The sequence below is a fragment of the Calypte anna genome, chromosome 18 (assembly GCF_003957555.1).
Source record: "Calypte anna isolate BGI_N300 chromosome 18, bCalAnn1_v1.p, whole genome shotgun sequence".
In the NCBI taxonomy this organism is placed as follows: Eukaryota; Metazoa; Chordata; class Aves; order Apodiformes; family Trochilidae; genus Calypte; species Calypte anna.
Genome location: NC_044263.1, coordinates 5359681 through 5377212, shown reverse-complemented (window position 1 = coordinate 5377212; position 17532 = coordinate 5359681). Strand labels below are relative to the sequence as shown.

The 17532-nt window shown below is 45.6% G+C and overlaps 1 protein-coding gene across 2 annotated transcripts in view; it reads right to left on the bottom strand.

Annotated features, from left to right (window-relative positions):
* LOC103529205 (myosin heavy chain, skeletal muscle, adult) overlaps positions 1–17532 on the bottom strand; it is an 88134-nt gene that overhangs the window by 29857 nt on the left and 40745 nt on the right. The window contains exons 21-38 of one of the 2 annotated variants that reach the window (XM_030461699.1): positions 17256–17498; positions 16974–17150; positions 16746–16891; positions 16567–16657; positions 16086–16475; positions 15847–15973; positions 15505–15623; positions 15039–15235; positions 14447–14630; positions 14195–14360; positions 13904–14028; positions 13400–13708; positions 13107–13310; positions 12757–12882; positions 12491–12661; positions 12301–12405; positions 12062–12157; positions 11460–11656 (exon numbers count right to left, since the gene is read on the bottom strand). The exons of the other annotated variant lie outside the window; for it this stretch is intronic. Coding sequence (XP_030317559.1) covers positions 11501–11656; positions 12062–12157; positions 12301–12405; positions 12491–12661; positions 12757–12882; positions 13107–13310; positions 13400–13708; positions 13904–14028; positions 14195–14360; positions 14447–14630; positions 15039–15235; positions 15505–15623; positions 15847–15973; positions 16086–16475; positions 16567–16657; positions 16746–16891; positions 16974–17150; positions 17256–17498 — 3132 coding nt within the window. The 3' untranslated portion in view covers positions 11460–11500. Of the gene's footprint in view, positions 1–11459; positions 11657–12061; positions 12158–12300; positions 12406–12490; positions 12662–12756; positions 12883–13106; positions 13311–13399; positions 13709–13903; positions 14029–14194; positions 14361–14446; positions 14631–15038; positions 15236–15504; positions 15624–15846; positions 15974–16085; positions 16476–16566; positions 16658–16745; positions 16892–16973; positions 17151–17255; positions 17499–17532 lie in introns of those variants that run through there. 2 annotated transcript variants of the gene reach the window in all.

The following is a 17532-nucleotide window of genomic DNA, read 5'->3' as shown; positions in this document are numbered from 1 at the left end:
CATCCATTCCCTCTGCTCCTATCACAGTTCTCTCAGGAGCAGAGGCTGTTTCCCTCCTTGCTTCAACCTTCCTTGAGGCAGTTGCACAGAGCCATAAGGTCTTCTCTCACCTCCTCTTCTCCAGACCAAACACCCCCAGCTCCCTCAGCTGCTCCTCACAGGACTTGTGCTCCAGGCCCTTCATGAGCTTTGTTTCCCTTCTCTGGACACACTCCAGCACTTCTATGTCCCTCCTATAGTGAGGTGCCCAGAACTGAACACAGTACTCAAGATGTGGCCTCACCAGAGCTGAGTAGAGATGGATGGTCACCTACCAATTCCTGATGGCCATTGAGTACCTAATACAAGCCAGGATGCCATTGGCCTTCTTGGCCACCTCCACACACTGCTGACTCACATAAAGTTGACTGTCAACCAATACCCCCTGGTCCCTTTCCAACTTATATCTCTTTAACCACACTTCCCCAGCTCTGTAGCTCACCATGGGATTGTTATGACCCAGGTACAAGACCTGGCATTTGGCCTCATACAATTAACCTTGGTCCAACCTGTCCAGGTCCCACCGTAAGGCTTCCCTACCCTCCAGCAGATCCACACAGCCACCTAGTTTGGTGTCATCTGCAAATTTACTGAGAGTACACGCAATCCACTTATCCGGATTATGAATGAAGATATTAAAGAGAAGAGGGCCCAGCTCTGAACCCTGGGGGACATCACTTGTGACCTGCTGCCAGCTAGGTTTAGTTCCATTTACTACTACTCTGTCAGCCTGACCATCCAGCCACAGCTGGACCCTCACTGAATAAGGCTTGATGGAGATGAAATGAGGTTCATTTGCATTGCAATGTGAGGTAGCAGGCTGCCTGTTTTTTACACCACAAGAAAGAATTACCATAGGGCATGTAAATGAAATGTGAAAGATAGGGATGAAGGTGTATAAGAATTCCTCAGTATCTGTGTTCCTCTTTTTATTCTATCTTATCCAACTGGCTATTTTATTAAGCCATTTGTTATTGGACCTTTCTTGTTGAGAACCAGAGAGAAACCTGCATTTTCTATCCCTTCTTGCCTGTCTTTTGCAGAACACCATTAGATATTGAGATTTTGCAGCCTGTTTACACCTTATCACCTCAGGCCATGATTGCATCTTGAGTTACTGTGAAGTCCTTCTTTTGGGGGCTAATTATAAAGAGCATGTTCTTTTCTCCGAGGCAAAAATAACTGTCAAAACACCTTCTAAGAATGTTTCCACTACTCTTAAAAACAAAGGTGAGCTAGGACAATTTAAATGCCTTTCCTTCCTCTGTTAATATATCAGAAGTAAGTTAATATATCAGGAAGCAGGAGCAGGGTGAAATTATCTAGATTGACCAGTCTCTCTGCAGAAGAAAGAAGAGCTGTGGCCTTCCTCAGCTGCTTAATGATTTGTGGAATATAAAGTCAGATAAATAAACAATGTGACCATCATTTAAGTTATGGCAAACTTGAGAATACATTAGTGTGGCATTCTAACAGCAAGTGAATTTCCAACTCAGCTTTCATCAAACTCTTATTAATTCTTTATATTCTTTTCTGTTAACGTAAGTTCCAGAAGGACTTGCCTCCTATACAGGTCCAGCTATGTCACCAGCTCTTCAGCAAAAATAAATCACTCCGGAGCCTACTTCCTATCTGTTGTGACAAGCAGCATACTCTGACCATGTCTAAACCACCACAGGTCCATTTATCAGCATCTCCTATGAAAATATGTCAGTCTGTACTCTTTTGTCCTTTTAGATATTCCACAAGGAGGGTTTAATGTTTTATGCCAGATTTACTTATTTGAGGATATTTGTTCTTACATGTTTTTCATTTAACAGTGATACAATAATGTGATGAAATCACAACACAAACACAATAGAGCAACTGCAATATAAAACCAAATCATAAACCAAATGCAATTACTGTTACCTGTCTCTATATACTCACCATGACCAGGTGCCTCCAGTTGCTGGGATGGCATACCCTTCCTGTTCCACTGAGAAAGTTGTTTCCTCACTCTATGATGGCCACCACGGAGTGCTACAAATGGATATGAGCTTGGCTGAGTAGGAAGTGGCCCAGGTGAGGATGCTGTGAGAGTTTGTTTCATCTGCTCTTTCCAGGGGAATTCAGACTGGATATAAGGAAAACTAATTTTACCCTGAGAATGGTCCCAGTCAGGAACAGATTGTCTATCTATGGCCCATCTGTGGAGGTGTTCAGTACTTGACAGCACAAATCCCTAAGCAAGATGATCTTAGTTAGGTCTACCTTGAACAAGGAGATGAACTAGTTGACCTCTGGAGGTCCTTCCAATCTCAGATATTCTCTGTTATTTCATGATACCTGCTAAAGAACAGGCTAAACAGAGCAGCAAGACTGTTATACCTGGGCAAGAAGCAGCATGCAGCTTCAGGCACCTCTGCATGGCAATTTGGACTGCAGTACAGACATGCAATTACACCATGGCACACCCAAATTAACTTGTATCTCGCCAGTCAGATGGCATTAACATTGAGGTTATGGGCCAGGTGCTGAAGAAGTAACACAGGATCTATGATAAACTCCAGCCACCTTGCTGAAAGACCTGCTGGTGTGTCCCCACTGCTGGCAGCAGCCTGTGAGTGGGATTTAGCCATCAATGATCAGGCCCAGCTGTGCTGTAGTCACACCTTGGCATCGGAACCCAGCGAGCATCTGAGACTGTTGCTTGGCAACAGAGTGCTTTGCCTGCCAGGTGCAGGCTCTGCCCAGAGCCAAAAGCAGTGGCTGTGTCTGATGTTGCCCATGCAGAGGGACATCCTCCCTCCCAGGGACCAGAGCCTGCCCTGGCTCAGGAACAGCAGCACACAGGCTCCAGCCTCTCTGCATGACCTCTTTGCCAAGAGGGACCAACCTGCCAAGAGGGACCTGTCAGGTGGTGGTGTCAGGCATGGCAGGACATAGCAGTTGCTCAGGGTCAGCCCAAAGACCAGCCCAGAGCAGGGTCTCCTGGCAGTGGCTGAGAGCCTCTCTGGTGTCTAAGGCTGACAAAGCACAAGAATTATGAGAACAGACAGGTGTGCTGAGGCTTTTCCTGAGGACTGCCCCCTTCACCAGGTGCTCCTGGTCCAGCCACATCCCAATGCCCATGTGTTTGTTATGTCAGGGGTCTGCTCCTGGTTCTCCTCCCATGAATTTGTGTGGTAGCTTTTTGAATGACTGGAAATATTGAGGAGCCATTCAGTTGGTGGTGAGGAGCTGTGCAGAGTGACCACAAGTGTTTTGAAGAATTTCATCCTTCTGTCTTTTTCCACTTGCTAATTTCAACTGCTGTCCCTACATCTTTTGCAGGGAAATTCAGTCATCCCTCCACTTCTTCTCTTTGACCTTTCTTGATTTTACAGACCTTATCTTACAGCTGCTTGCTATCACTTTGGAAGGTTGGCCTTGGCCCAAGGCTGACTGGGCACTTGGACTTGGTGATCTCAGAGGTCCTTTCCAACCTGGGTGATTCTGTGATTCTGTGATTTTGGTGAGGTACATTTCCTATGTCTGCCAGATGACACAATGTTCTTTTCAGTGGGAGGGAGCCCTGTGGGGTGCTTGAAAATATCTCACTCTGATTTGTGTTTGTGTAGAAGAGATGAAAATGTTTTCTGTCTCCACAGTTACATAAAATATCTGATTTTCTCCTCAAAATGGCTTGCCTGGACAGGGTGAACCCAGAGGATCCTGATTTGGTAAGAAAATCTCTTGACTTAGAAATTCCAGAGAAAACAGATTTCTTCGGACTTCAACTGATGTAACTATTATTATAGTTATTGATATAACTTCTCTCAGGAGTCAGGTTTCAGAAGAATCTAATTTTTCGCTGACATTATAACATTTGAGGGGGAGGTTAGATGTCTCTGGGGAGTAAATGAAGCCTTTGGCTCCAGCAGCTGCACAGGATATATGATCTGGACCAAATGTAAGAACTTGAGGATTAGTACATTTCTTCATTCTTAAATGAACTACGCTCATTTAAAGTAATGGTTCTCCTTACAGCCATATTCACACATGTTTGTCCCACACAGTCTGGATTGGCCTGCGTTGCTGTGCAGAATCTGAAGCCTTTTGGGGAGGAAATAGCTGGTTGCATGTGGACTAGTTTTTCCCCAGAAAATTATGGACACTGTTGACCATGACCATGTTCACCCTTTTTTTTCCTGTTTCCCAGCTCTCACATAAGTATATGAAACAAAATTCATAGCTGTCTCAGGTAAGAAAAGAGGTTCCTGAATACTAGAGGGTAAACATTTTCCTCTCCTTATGTGATGAAATTTCCTTCTTTGGCAGGAGAACTGTGGCTGTGGAACCATATGAAAAGAGTCCTTATATCCTTTTGGAGTAGCACCTGTCTTCTGTGTAATACAACAGGATGAAGGTCTCCCGTGGGACATCATCCATAGTTAACAAGGATCACCATGTGTTTGGCTCCTGCTCATGTCTGCACCAGTAGAGTTTTTAGCATCAGTGGCATTAAGAAACACTAACTCAGAACTACGATGGGTGAAAGCTTTATCTCCCAGATCCAAAAATTACCATGTACTTCATGTTCAAACGAGTTCTGTCCTCGTCCTTTCCAGCCAGGAATGCTACATGAGTGCCAGAGAAAACTGCATAGAAAAGGGAGTTGTTCTGGGATGAACTTTATAATGTACCACAGGAAATAGAGAAGACCAGGCTGTTTTTGACAGGGGCTTGCTTTTAACTCAGAGCAAGGTGATAGGCTTCCATAATTTCATTACTGCAATAGCTGCAGTTCCCTCATGTCCTCAGCTGAGTTGTCCATGCAAGGGGCTTGTTAACATACCTAGGAAACAATCCACACATTCAATGGCTACTTAGATTGTTTGGAAACAGCCTGTGGTATGGCATCTAATAAATAGTGGATTATCTGCATAACAAGGAAGTTTGGCACCTAAATGTTTGGCTTCCACATTGTGCAAAGCATTCAGGCTGCTTCCAGCACAGACCAACCATGCAGTGTGGTAGGAGGGAAGCATGCAAGGAGCAAGTGGTTCAGAGCCAAGACAGGTTACAGACTGAATGCTGATAATAGCACAGCTTTGTCTTCTCAGAAAGGAGAAGGGAAAGGAAGAGGTTTGACTTGAAGACTCAGAGGAGAAAACACTGGAAAGGTATTTCTTGAATTGTGACTGTCAAATTTCAGATGTCAAAAGCAAGGCCTTTCTAGGCTACATAGAAGCATGCAAGAGGGCATGTGTGTCTCTGTGGCAATGTACAGGTGTTCCCACATCCTCCTGTATTTCCTATTGCCTTGAGTCAAATGCTGTGCCACCTTTCCTGCTGTGAAATATCCCAAATGAAGAGGACTGGTTGGTATTACTGAGGGAACACTGGGCTTGACATGCTGATCATAAACACACCAATCTGGTCAGTTCCTCTGCCTTTTATTTTGATCAATTTACTTTCAAGCATCAAGCTTTCTCCTTGTCAACACTGAGCAAGTAACACATGTGGCTAATATAGAAAAGGAATAGTGAGGATTCTGCCTTCCCAGACAGGTCAGCCAGAGGAACTCCCCAAATATACTTGTCGTTCACTTGTTATCTCAGACACTGCCAGAATATTTTAAGCATCAAAAGCTGCTGCAGCCCTGCCAGCTGAAGGGGGACAGCTGTCAGGCTGGCTGTCCAGTAGGAAAACACTCCTTTCCCACAATACCTGGCTGTTTTCTACCTTAATAGCAGTCTCCCTTGTGGCCTTGTTCCAGAGATGATAAAGAACTGGCTTGACAGCCACAACCACAGAGTGGCTATCAACAGGTCTGTGTCCAAGTGGAGGCCAGTGACAAGTGGGGTCTCTCAAGGATCAGAGTTGGGACCAATCCTGTTTAACATCTTCCTCAGTGACATGGACAGTGGCATTGAGTGCACCCTCAGCAAGGTCACTGATGACCCCAAGCTGTGTGGTGTGGCTGACATGCTGGAGGGAAGAGATGCCATCCAGAGGGACCATGACAGGCTGTAGAGGTGGGCCCATGCCAACCTCATGAAGTTCAACAATGCCAAGTGCAAGGTCCTGCATCTCTGTTGAGGCAATCCCAAGCACTGATAGAGGCTGAGCAGTGTGTGGCTTGAGAGCAACCTTGGGGAAAGGGAGTCGAGGGTGCTGGTGGATGAGAAGTCCAACATGAGCCATCAGTGTGCACTTGGAACCCAGAAAGCCAGTCGTATCCTTGGCTGTATCAGGAGAAGCATGGCCAGCATGTCCATGGAGGTGATTCTCCCCCTCTACTCTGCTCTGGTGAAACCCCACCTGGAGTACTGCATTTAGTTCTGGAGCCCCTTTTACAGGAGGGACATGGATGTGCTGGAGTGTGTCCAGAGAAGAGCCACGAGGATGATCAGAGGGCTGGAGCACCTCTCCTGTGAGAACAGACTGAGAGAGTTGGAGTTATTCAGCCTGGAAAGGCTGGAGAGGAGAGACCTTGTTGTGGCCTTCCAGTATCTGAAGGGGGCTACAAGAAAGCTGGAGGGGGACATTTTAAGATGTCAGGGAGTGATAGGACATGGGGGACTGGTCATAGAGGAGGGCAGATTTAGATTGGATGTTAGGAAGATCTTCACCTCGAGGGTGGTGAGACACTGGCACAGGTTGCCCAGAGAGGTGGTGGGAGACCCATCCCTGGAAGTTTTTAAGGCCAGGCTGGACAGGGCTCTGAGCAACCTGATCTGGTGGGAGGTGTCCCTGCCCATGGCAGTGGGGTTGGAACCGGATGATCTTAAAGGTAACTTCCAACCCTGAAAATTCACTGATTCTATGTTTCTTGTCAGGAAACAGGGCTAAGTCTGGCAGTGTGACAGAAGGAACAAAGGTTGCCCAGGCTCCACCAACAGATTAGTGAGGTTGAGCACGTATTCCCAGAAGCCACAGACACAGAGCACATATGCAACATGCACATACATATATATATAAATATACATACGTATATATACAGCTGGCCACGGGGATCACCACAGGTGAATGCACTCAGCACTCATGCAAATGCAAAGAGTGCAAATGGCCTCATTCTATTCCACTCTGACAGTTCAAGAATTATGATTTGCTAATGGCAATATAGTTTTGGTTTTTTTTTGTATGTGTGAAGAGAAAGTGAACCTTTAGGTACATGAACACAATCTGTCAGAGTGCTTAGTAGCTGTCCCTGGATCCCAGTCTGGATCCGCATGATCCGTGGGGCTGCAGTCAGAGATGTTATAAAGGAGCTCCAAGCTCTTGTAAGCCACTCTGATAACTGACCATTACTGGTCATGCAGGTGGGCAGTGATGAGATTACTGAGGGAAGTCTTTAGACAATAAAATGGGACTTCAGGGCACTGGGTTGAATGGTGGAGGGTTTCCCAATCCCTTTAGTGGCAGGAACTAGTGAAATGAGTAGGAAAGGATACCTGATCAACAGATGGCTTAGAGGCTGGTGCCATAGGCTGAATTTTGGGTTCTTTCATCATGGGGATGTTTATATGGCACCAGATCTGCTGGTGTGGGATAGTGTAGAACTAGTAGGAATAAGATTTTTTGTCAGGAGTTAGGTCAGGGCTCATCAATAGGGCTTTAAACTAGGTTTGAAGGGGAAAAGGGATAAAACTGGGCCCACTAGGGATAAGCCTAGGGGTGGAATGGCAATGCTAGGAGAGAAACTGTTAGCTCAAGTTCACCTCCACCGATGCATGCAGCATGGGCAACAAACAGGAGGAGCTGGAAGCCGTTGTGCTGCAGGGTACCTATGATGTTAAAAAACAGTCATGAACAGAACTTTCAGAAACTTAAAAGTATTCAGAGGAAGACAGATAGAGATAGTACAGGGCAATTTTGGCCTTCATGAGGCTGGCAATGGCAAAGGAAAGTTAGAATTTCTGGGACTAGAAGGTACTTGGCAAGACTGCCCAGTCCCTGCCACCAAAGCAGGGACAGGAAGTGAAAATCTTTGTCTACTAATTGCATTTTCTTGATTCTGCTCCAAGCTTAATTTTTTGCAATGCATTTCTGGTATAACTTGATGGTATAGAGAATTCTGCCATACATGTATATAAAATGCTTCATACTTATAATGTCTTTCAGAAGAGAGAGCAAGAAGAGAACAACTGGAACTCCAAAGATAGCTCAGCATCCCTTAACTGTAAGTTTGAATTCTAATTCTTTCTTGGCTGACTAGTATGTTTGTCATAAAGATCATCAGACTTAGGCTCCCTATCTAAAAGACACCACCAGCTTGAAAACTAGTAATACATCATGCAGTGCTCAATATATAAACCCACTCTCTGAGTTATAGATTTCCACAATCTTCCTGCCCTTCTATCCCCTCCAGTAGCTTTGTTTTCTGAAGGTGCACCTCCCTTCATTGCTTTCAGCCATTTCTTTTGGCACAAAGACTATCAAAAGAACTGGGTGTGTGAGGAAGCACCAGACATGGCCTGCATGCCTGCCTGCCATTCCTGCAGTGCCAGGACAAAGCAGAGATTCAAAAACCAGACCTGTTTCCCAGGGCACTCTTTCACCTAGTGAGACAGGCACTGAAGTACTAAGGCAATAGCATGAAATGGATAGATAGGCAGTGGGTTCACATGAACAGTGGGGATCCCTTCTGTACCCCTTCTGGAATGCAGGTACAGGTGTCACAGTTACTCCCTTCATCCCTTTATTCTTCTTATAAAACTGGAGCCATAATTCTCCACTTAGGAATAGCAGCTACCTGCACTCAACTACTCAGAGACGTTGGAACTAGCAAGTGCTACCACAAATAATCAAAAACTGCAGACTGAAAGTCCAGGGTCAGGTACTAAGTTCCTTTACTCCTTTCTGCCTGCCTGCCTGCCTTCCTGCTTGCCTCCCTCTTCTTTTCTCACTACTAATTCTTTCTTTTCTTTTAATTCTTTCTCCCCTCCTACTCTTCTCTCACTCTCCCTCCTCTACATCTCTTGATTTCTGTCTTTCACACTATCCCTCTCCTTTTCTTTCATTTGGCAGGAATGCACTTTCTGATCAAGGAAATTATTGTGGATCCTGAGGCTTGGAAGTGCTTGGAGGAGAGGTAGGGTGAACATTATTATGACGAGTTATTGACAAGAAGTGTCTGACAGTCATCATGTTTTTTCAGGATCAGTTACCTTTGCATCAGCACTTATAAGGTCACAAGAAGTGACTCCAGAAATAGCATGTCAATGCAAAGTGATTCCTGTCCTCCATCTAAGGCAGCAAATCAGAAAGTGAGGAGAAATCACTTTTCCTTACCCCTCCCATTAATATTCCACTCTGATTCTAAAAAGTCTTCCATTACACTTCCCAGGATGGCTGGTGGCAAGACCAGGTCAGCCCAGTGAAGTCTGTGGGGCTTCTCTCCATTTACCACATACACAGTTTGAAGTAGATAATCAGACCAAGCCACTGGTCTAAGGAATCTGAAATATTACCTTTCATCTGATGAACATTTAACAATAAATTCTCAAGCCAGAACTTGGCTTACAAGTGAGAGAACTTCCAGGTGATAGAAGAGCCCTAACACTTTCCAGTGCTTCAAGTGCATTATGATTCTTACACAGCTGGGACAGGCTGTTTGTTTTGCATGATCATTGTAATATTGTTCAAGGGGAAAAGGGGTTTGAGGCATCAAAACATGGTCCCCAAAGTTGCTGCAGCATTTGCTAATCACTCAAAAGGTCTAAAATTGTGGAGACAGAAATGCTGTTCCACACTTTTACTGAGCCACAGTTGCAATGTTGTGACTTTGGAACTCAGCTTTTGCATTCAGGGTCATTTGGTCTGTTCATGTAAAGAAAGAGGAGCCTCTGTATTTAGTACAAATACAATCCCTTTGCTTCCTTTCAGAGGGTGGAAACAAAGGTTTGTCTGGAGAAAATGAATCCCACCTATTTCTTGGGAGCATATTGTGGGAAGGGAGAGGGGAGAGACGTGCTTTCCCTCCTTTGTGTCCAGATACTGTTGGCATTGGTTGCAGCTTTCACAGATTCACATGTAAAGATGCTGTCTCTACAGGTATCACTTACAGGGACACAGGAGTCAACATAGGGTGTCATCTTTTCCTTAAATATATTTAGCTGCTGCCTTGCAAACTACTTCCATATTTAGTAACAACATGGGAGGATTCTTTGGGTGCAAACCTTGGCATGCCTGGGAGAAGAAGGACCTCCTCATCCTGAATGCTGGTTCTGCAAACACACCAACTGCTGTGGTCAGTGCAAGGAGCTCCCTTCCTGCTCTCCCTTCCCCTCCTTGCCTCCAACAAGTCCAGCTGCCTTCCCCAACAGCTTCACAGCTTCTTGAAGTACTGCCTGGAAATGTAGGGGTGTAGAGCTATCCAGGAACCTCAAGGGAGCTGTAAGTGTCCCTTCAGTGAGAGCACAACAATTCTCCTTTACCAGTGTTGACATCTGCTTGTAGAATCTGACCTTAGCACCCACACAGTGCACTGGGGTCTCGTGCTACCAGACTGCCTGCTCTGTATTTTAAGTTTCTCTGCTACTTTCTGTACAGGTTAACTACCCAGTTACCTGTTAAACACCTATTTCACACAAATGAAGCAGTTCTGTGAGTGTCATTGTGATATCCCAGTGGTTACAATGATCCTTGCTTCAGAGTGAAGGCACAACTGGTATCCAAATTTGCCATCTGCTCAGACTTCACAGCCCCCTTGTGGAACTGTCAAGACTGTCTGCAGTTGGAAGACATCGTTTCTGCCTGCAAGCTCTTCTTCATGATGAACTTTTCCTCATTTTTGTCCTTCCCACACATTATATACTGACTTTAACTGTTTGTATTGTTGCCCCATGTGAGATGAAAAAAAGAGTCAGTAGCTTTTTGCTACTTCTTTCTACCCAGCATTCAGTTGACTTACTCAAAAACACTCATACATTGCTGTAAAAGGCAGAGAGGAAGCACTGCTGAGCAGCATGGAGCTTCTGTGTTCCCTGTTTCCCTGTAGTCTCAGAGTGTCACACTCAGAAATGTCTTTCGTGCTCCTGTGTTCCAAGAGTTGTTCTCATTTGCTGTTTTAATAATCAAACCCAGTTACTCTTGATCTATGTTTTTGTACAGCTAGTAAAATATAAGTTTTCAATTTTTCTTCTAATATAAAAATATTTTTAACTTTAAACAACAAGTCTATTGCTCGGAAGAAATTTATAGTGCTGTTCAGAAAATCGCTTTTTGCTCTCATCCCTGAAACTGCTACAGTAGCTGGAGTAGTACAGTTTCTGGATCTTACTCCAGAAAATAAATACTAGCTGTTTCAAAACAACAAAAACTTAATTAACTACACAATTGAATTATAAAAACCAAAAGCTCTGCTTCTGCTGTGTATGCAAAGCCTTTATTCTCTAGTCATTTACATGTTTACAAAGACCAACAGAAGAAAGTGACTGAGGGGTTCACATTTTGCGCATTCCTCAGGTCACTTTGTTGCCTCAGGACAGCCTCACTCTTCCTCTCCTATCTTCTTGCCATGAATCTCCCGACTCTTTGCTCGGAGCTTGTTGACCTGTGACTCTGCAATGTCAGCGCGCTCCTCGGCTTCCTCCAGCTCGTGCTGGATCTTGCGGAACTTGGAGAGGTTGACATTGGACAACTCCTCCTGTGCAGGGAGAGGGAGTTGGTGATGAGTACCCAGGGCTGGGGTTTCACTCCTCCCACATGTCACATTCGCAGAGCTGTCACTCTTCCCTGGGGCAAGATCCAGACCTCCATCCCACCCCCACCACTGCTTATACATAAACCTCACAAAGATCTCCTCATCCTCCCCTAATCAACACCTCATTGTGAAGAGCTTCACCAGTCACTCTTGAACGGCTGTTTTGTTATGTGGTGCTGTAATTTCTGTATACTCCAACTAGTTTGCTGCTCAAGTATCACAGGCATATATCTGAGTGACAAAGACTGTAAACCTTCATCACTTTCCAATTTTTTTATATTCATCTTCTCAGCATCTCTGTGAAACCCACAGAAGGAAATATGTTGCAAGTCTCCAAGCAATACTTACAGCCTCCTCAGCTTGTCTCTTGTAGGATTTCACCTTCATCTGCAGCTTGTCCACCAGATCCTGCAGCCTGAGAATATTCTTCCGATCTTCCTCAGACTAGAGGGGTTGGCAAACAGGAAATAAAATTAATTCTTGCTTCTGCATCATGTGAGGTTAACTATTGCCCTTGAGGACGGTACACGAATACTTGGACTTGCTGTGAGTAAACTCACTCAGGCCAAGGAGTCCTCCTGCCTTACCTGGTAGGTCAGCTCCTTCACCCTCCTCTCGTACTTGCGCACACCCTTCACGGCTTCAGCGCTGCGCTTCTGCTCAGCATCAACCTCCCCTTCCAGCTCCCGCACCTGCAATGACAAGTCCACTTTAGAGCTTCCCTGATGGATGCTCACCTGACATGGCTGCTCATGCACAAACAAAAGCTCTACGCACCCTGGCCTCCAGCTTCTGGATTTGCTTCTTGCCTCCCTTCAGAGCCAACTGCTCAGCCTCATCCAGACGAAGCTGCAGATCCTTCACTGTCTGGTCCAGGTTCTTCTTCATCCTCTCCAGGTGGGCGCTGGTGTCCTGCTCCTTCTTCAGCTCTTCTGCCATCATGGCTGCCTGATGAAAGCAGAAGACCACAAGCCATTTTGGGGCTGGAGACCTTTTAGGGGGAAGGCACTTATCTGAAGTAGTGCAAAGAACCCCCAGCTCACATCTGTGATGGCCTTCTTGGCCTTCTCTTCAGCATTGCGGGCTTCCTGGATCGTATCCTCCATTTCCCCTTGAATTTGGGTAATGTCTGTTTCCAGCTTCTTCTTGGTGTTGATCAAGCTGGTGTTCTGTTTAACAATGAAGGACAAGATTCTTACTTTTAGCCTTAATGCCTTCACATCAAGAGTTGCAATGCTAAGTATTCTTTATGCAAGTTTTTCATGGAAAAGTCCTCTTTATATCCACAGCTGCCAAACAGATGTGGAGAACTGCCTAGATTTGCTTCTCAAGCATGTATGAAGCAATCCCAAGATGCTCCTTGTTGATGTGTTATTCCTGAAGCTTGCCTGACCTGGGTATGGAGGAGCTGCACACGTTCAGTGGCATCCAGAAGCTCCTGTTCAGCCAATTTCCTTGACCTCTCTGTCTGCTCCAGGGCTGCCCGTAGCTCCTCAATTTCAGCCTGCAGCAGGTTTGCTCTGCGCTCCACCATGGCCACCTGCTCCTTCAGGTCCTCCTGTGTCCTGAGAGCATCATCCAGGTGTATCTGGGTATCCTGTAAAAGAGACAATAGCAACCAGGAGGATGCAGTGTGTGCTTGGATGCCCAGAATGTCAAGCCTGCCATTTCTCTTTCTGGGCAGACCTTGAGCACTCCCTGTGTGTTCCTCAGGTTCTTTTGTGCCTCTGCAGCCACACGGTTGGCATGGCTGAGCTGGATCTCCATTTCATTCAGGTCTCCTTCCATCTTCTTCTTCAGCCGCAGCGCTTCATTCCTGCTCCTGATCTCAGCATCCAGGGTGCTCTGCATGGACTCCACGATTCGGAGGTGGTTTCTTTTCATCTGGTCGATCTCCTCATCTTTCTCTGCTATCTTCCTGTCAATCTCAGACTTCACCTGGTTGAGCTCAAGCTGGAGGCGCAGAATCTTCCCCTCTTCATGTTCAAGGGAGGCCTGGACAACAAAAAATTAAAATACTTTTTATGAGGCAAATGTTGGACCAGAAGCTCTCAATGAGAAGGAGAGATGTATTTAGATAATGCCTTTTTATACAAACACTCTTTTCCTCTTGCGCCTGGGAATTATGTCCCAGTGCTCATTAGTCAGAGATCCAAGACATATATGAGAGCAACAAATGATGCTGTGTACCTCAGCTTCCTCCAGGGAGGCCTGGAGTTCAGATTTCTCCTGCTCAATCTGCTTCTTGATTTTCTCCAGCTCATGAATCGCCTTTCCTCCCTCAGCAACCTGCTCCGTGAGGTCAGAAATCTCCTCTGGGGGAGCAAAGACCATGGTCAGGCAGAGAGATGGATGGGAAGGGCCCTGCCACACCAAGGTGACAGGCATCTCTGCAGACCTGTGGCCACAGAGCTGTGTGGAGTGCAGGGTAGTGGTGGTCAGTGAGAAGGCCCTGCCAGCAGCAGAGGGCCAGGGACTTACGCTGCAAGTTCTTGTTCTCACGCTTCAGCGTCTCCAGGTGGTCCAAGGACTCCTCATAGGCATTCTTCATCTTAAAGAGCTCCGTGCTGAGCGAGCGAGACTCCTTCTGGGAGGCTTCCAGCTCAGCCTGTGTTTCCTCATACTTCTGCTTCCATTCTGCCAGGATCTGAAGAGAAATGGGGCATGAGTATGGAGGTGACAATCAGGAGGGGAGGCTCTGGCCAGGAACCCCAGGGCTGGAGCCCAAAAGACCTTGTCAAAGTTCCTCTGCTTCTTATCCAGAGCTGCGCAGGCAGCGTTTGATCTCTCCACATCAATCATCAAGTCCTCCACTTCATTCTGCAGCCTCTGCTTTGTCTTTTCCAGGGAAGCACATTTGGCATTGACGGCTTCAACATGTTCCTCTGCATCCTGCAGGCGCTGTGCCAGCTTCTTCCTGGGAGGAAGTAAGCACAGTTCTTGGTTTGAGAGAAAAGGGATGGCTGTGTTGTGTGGTTGATAAGCTTTATATAAGAGTCTTTTTTATTATTTCACTGAGTATCCTATGCACAGAGAGTACTAGTACACCCATTGTTTTTATACACAGTTTTGATTCTGAAGCTTCAACAACTGTTGTGATTTCCATGTCCAGTGTGGAAAGGTTTTCTGTACAGTTCTGTGTCAGCAGATTATTTTCCTCTACATTTCTATACCGAAACCCGTTGATTTACTTTACCTCATCATTTATCTTGAACAAAAGGACTTTTAACTTTTTATGGCAATATTCATTATGACAATATGTTATATTCAAATTTCTCTTGTAAGCATACATCTTTTTTTTTGTTTTCCCACCCTTCCCACATACTTGGCCTCTTCAAGCTCCTCCATGCGCTGAATAGCATCCGTCTCATACTTGGTTCTCCACTGGGCCACTTCACTGTTGGCCTTGGACAGGGCACGCTGCAGCTCCCCCTTGGCCTCCTGCTCCTCCTCGTACTGTTCCCGCAGCAAGTCACAGTCATGGCGAGCAGACTGCAAGGAGTGGGCCAGGGCGTTCTTAGCCTGGAGTAATAAGAGTTAAAACTTCAGATTGAAATGTTATTGCATAGTTTTATGAAAAATTACAATATATATTAAATGAGGAAAAAAGCTGGGACTGACAAAAAATAGTAATTTATAAATGCCGGACTAGCTAATAATGGAAGAGTTGCCATGAATCACCTTAATATTTTTCTTACCATATCAGCATTCTGTAGTTTCATAACTGTCTACATCACCTTTTTCAGAAAAGGAATCTGGTGGATATATCAGAATATGGAGAACCTTCTTACCTTTATCTCTTCCTCCAAGTGTCTCTTGAGTTCCTCGATCTGTTGGGTAAATCCTTGCTTGCCTCTTGACAGCTGAGAAATCAGAGCATCCTTCTCCTCCACCTGCCGTGAATATTCACCTGGGAAAGTTTGCAGATACACAAGACTTTTATTTCCATCAATGACAATCTGAGGACATTTAGGGCTGTAAAACTAAGCAGTTAGCAGACCTTGCAGAAGTTAATGATCCCATTTCATACATTTCTCGTTACAGGGGAGACAAAGATCATGTGCCCAGAAGGCCACTTCTGCATTACTTCTCTGACATTATTCTTCTGTGCCTCAGAGATTTTCATGTCTTACCCGATTCAGTCTGCAGACGAGCTCTTTGAGCATTGAGGTCATTGATCATGCGCTGATGCTCTTCTTCTTTTGTCTTAATCTCACTTAGTTGATCTTCTAGTGTACGACACATCTTCTCCAGATTTGCCTGTGTCAACATAAGGTAGAGATCAGTCATTTGCACTTTTAATAATAGGTAGAAGATAGTGCATTGTATCAAATTCCATTTGTGCAGAAATGCCTATAAGGTACTTGTGTACCTTGGATTTGGAGACAGACTCCATGTTACTGGCCAGGTCATCAATCTCCATCTTCAGCTCACTCTTCTCTTTCTCCAGCTTCTGCTTCACCCGTTGCAGGTTGTCAATCTGCTCCCCAAGCTCAGCCGTGCTGTCCGCGTGCTTCTTCCGCAGGGCGGCAGCCGTGGCTTCGTGCTGCAGCGTGGCCTCTTCCAGGTCACGGCGCATCTTCTGAAATTCTGCCTCACGCTTCTTGTTCATCTCAATCTGAGCTGAGGTAGCTCCTCCTGCTTCTTCCAGGCGCTCGCTGATCTCCTCTAGCTCCCTGGAGAGGTCAGACCGATGCTTCTCTGCTTTTGCCCTAGATGTTCGCTCTGCCTCAATTTCTTCCTCCAATTCCTCAATACGAGCCTGGGGAACATTGGGAACAACCCTTCACACCCACACCTTTGTTTCAGTTGATGGCTTTTGGATTGTTGGAAGAGAAGGAACAGAGACTCACCTGCAGCTCCTTGATCTTCTTCTGGAATTGCATACCCAGGGCTTGCTCATCCTCAATTTTACCCTGGATCTGGCTGATTTCAAAGTCTTTCCTTGAGGCAAAGCAAACCCTGTTACTGCCTGAACAAAACCACCCAAGTGCACCAGCCTAGCCCTCAGGTGTCCCACAGCCACACTTACTTCTTCAGTTTCTCATCGAGCTGCTGTTTATCATTTTCCAGATCCATTATGTTGTCATGGGACAGCTTCAGGTCTCCTTCCAGTTTCCTCTTGGCTCTCTCAAGGTCCATGCGCAGTTTCTTCTCTTGCTCCAGGGACCCTTCCAGCTGAAGAGAAGACCATCAGTATTCTGCCGGTACTGTCTGACTGTATAATAGCTGTAATATTCTCATACTTATCTGTACTTACATCATCCACTTGCTGCTCCAGCTTGGTCTTTGCTTTGGTCAGAGTATTGACTTTGTCCTCTTCTGCTTGCAAGTCATCCAGCGTCTGCTGATGGGCCTCTTGGAGGGCTTTCTTCTCTTTTGTCAGCTTGGCAATGGTTTCGTCCAGGGTTGCCATCTCCTCTGTGAGGTTTTTCACCTTTGAGAAGAAGGGAGCAAGTGTAAATAAAAGAGGTTGAGACAGAAGTCTTGTAACAGCACAGTGGTCTTGAGTGAGGCTTGCATGAACAGTTCTGCCTCATACCTTGTTTTCAGTGGCATGTTTTTCCTTCTCAACCTTGGCCAGTGTTAGCTCAAGGTCGTCAATATCTTTCTTCAGCTCTGAACATTCATCCTCCAGTTTTCTCTTCTTGGCTGTCAGCTCAGCATTAATCTCTTCTTCATCTTCTGCTCTCTCTGTCAGCTCCTTAATTTTGGCTTCCAGTTGGATTTTAGTTTTGATGAGCTGGTCACATCTTTCCTCAGCATCAGCCAAGCTGTCTGCTTCCTGGTGTAGACACATAGAATTTTTGGTTTTAGCA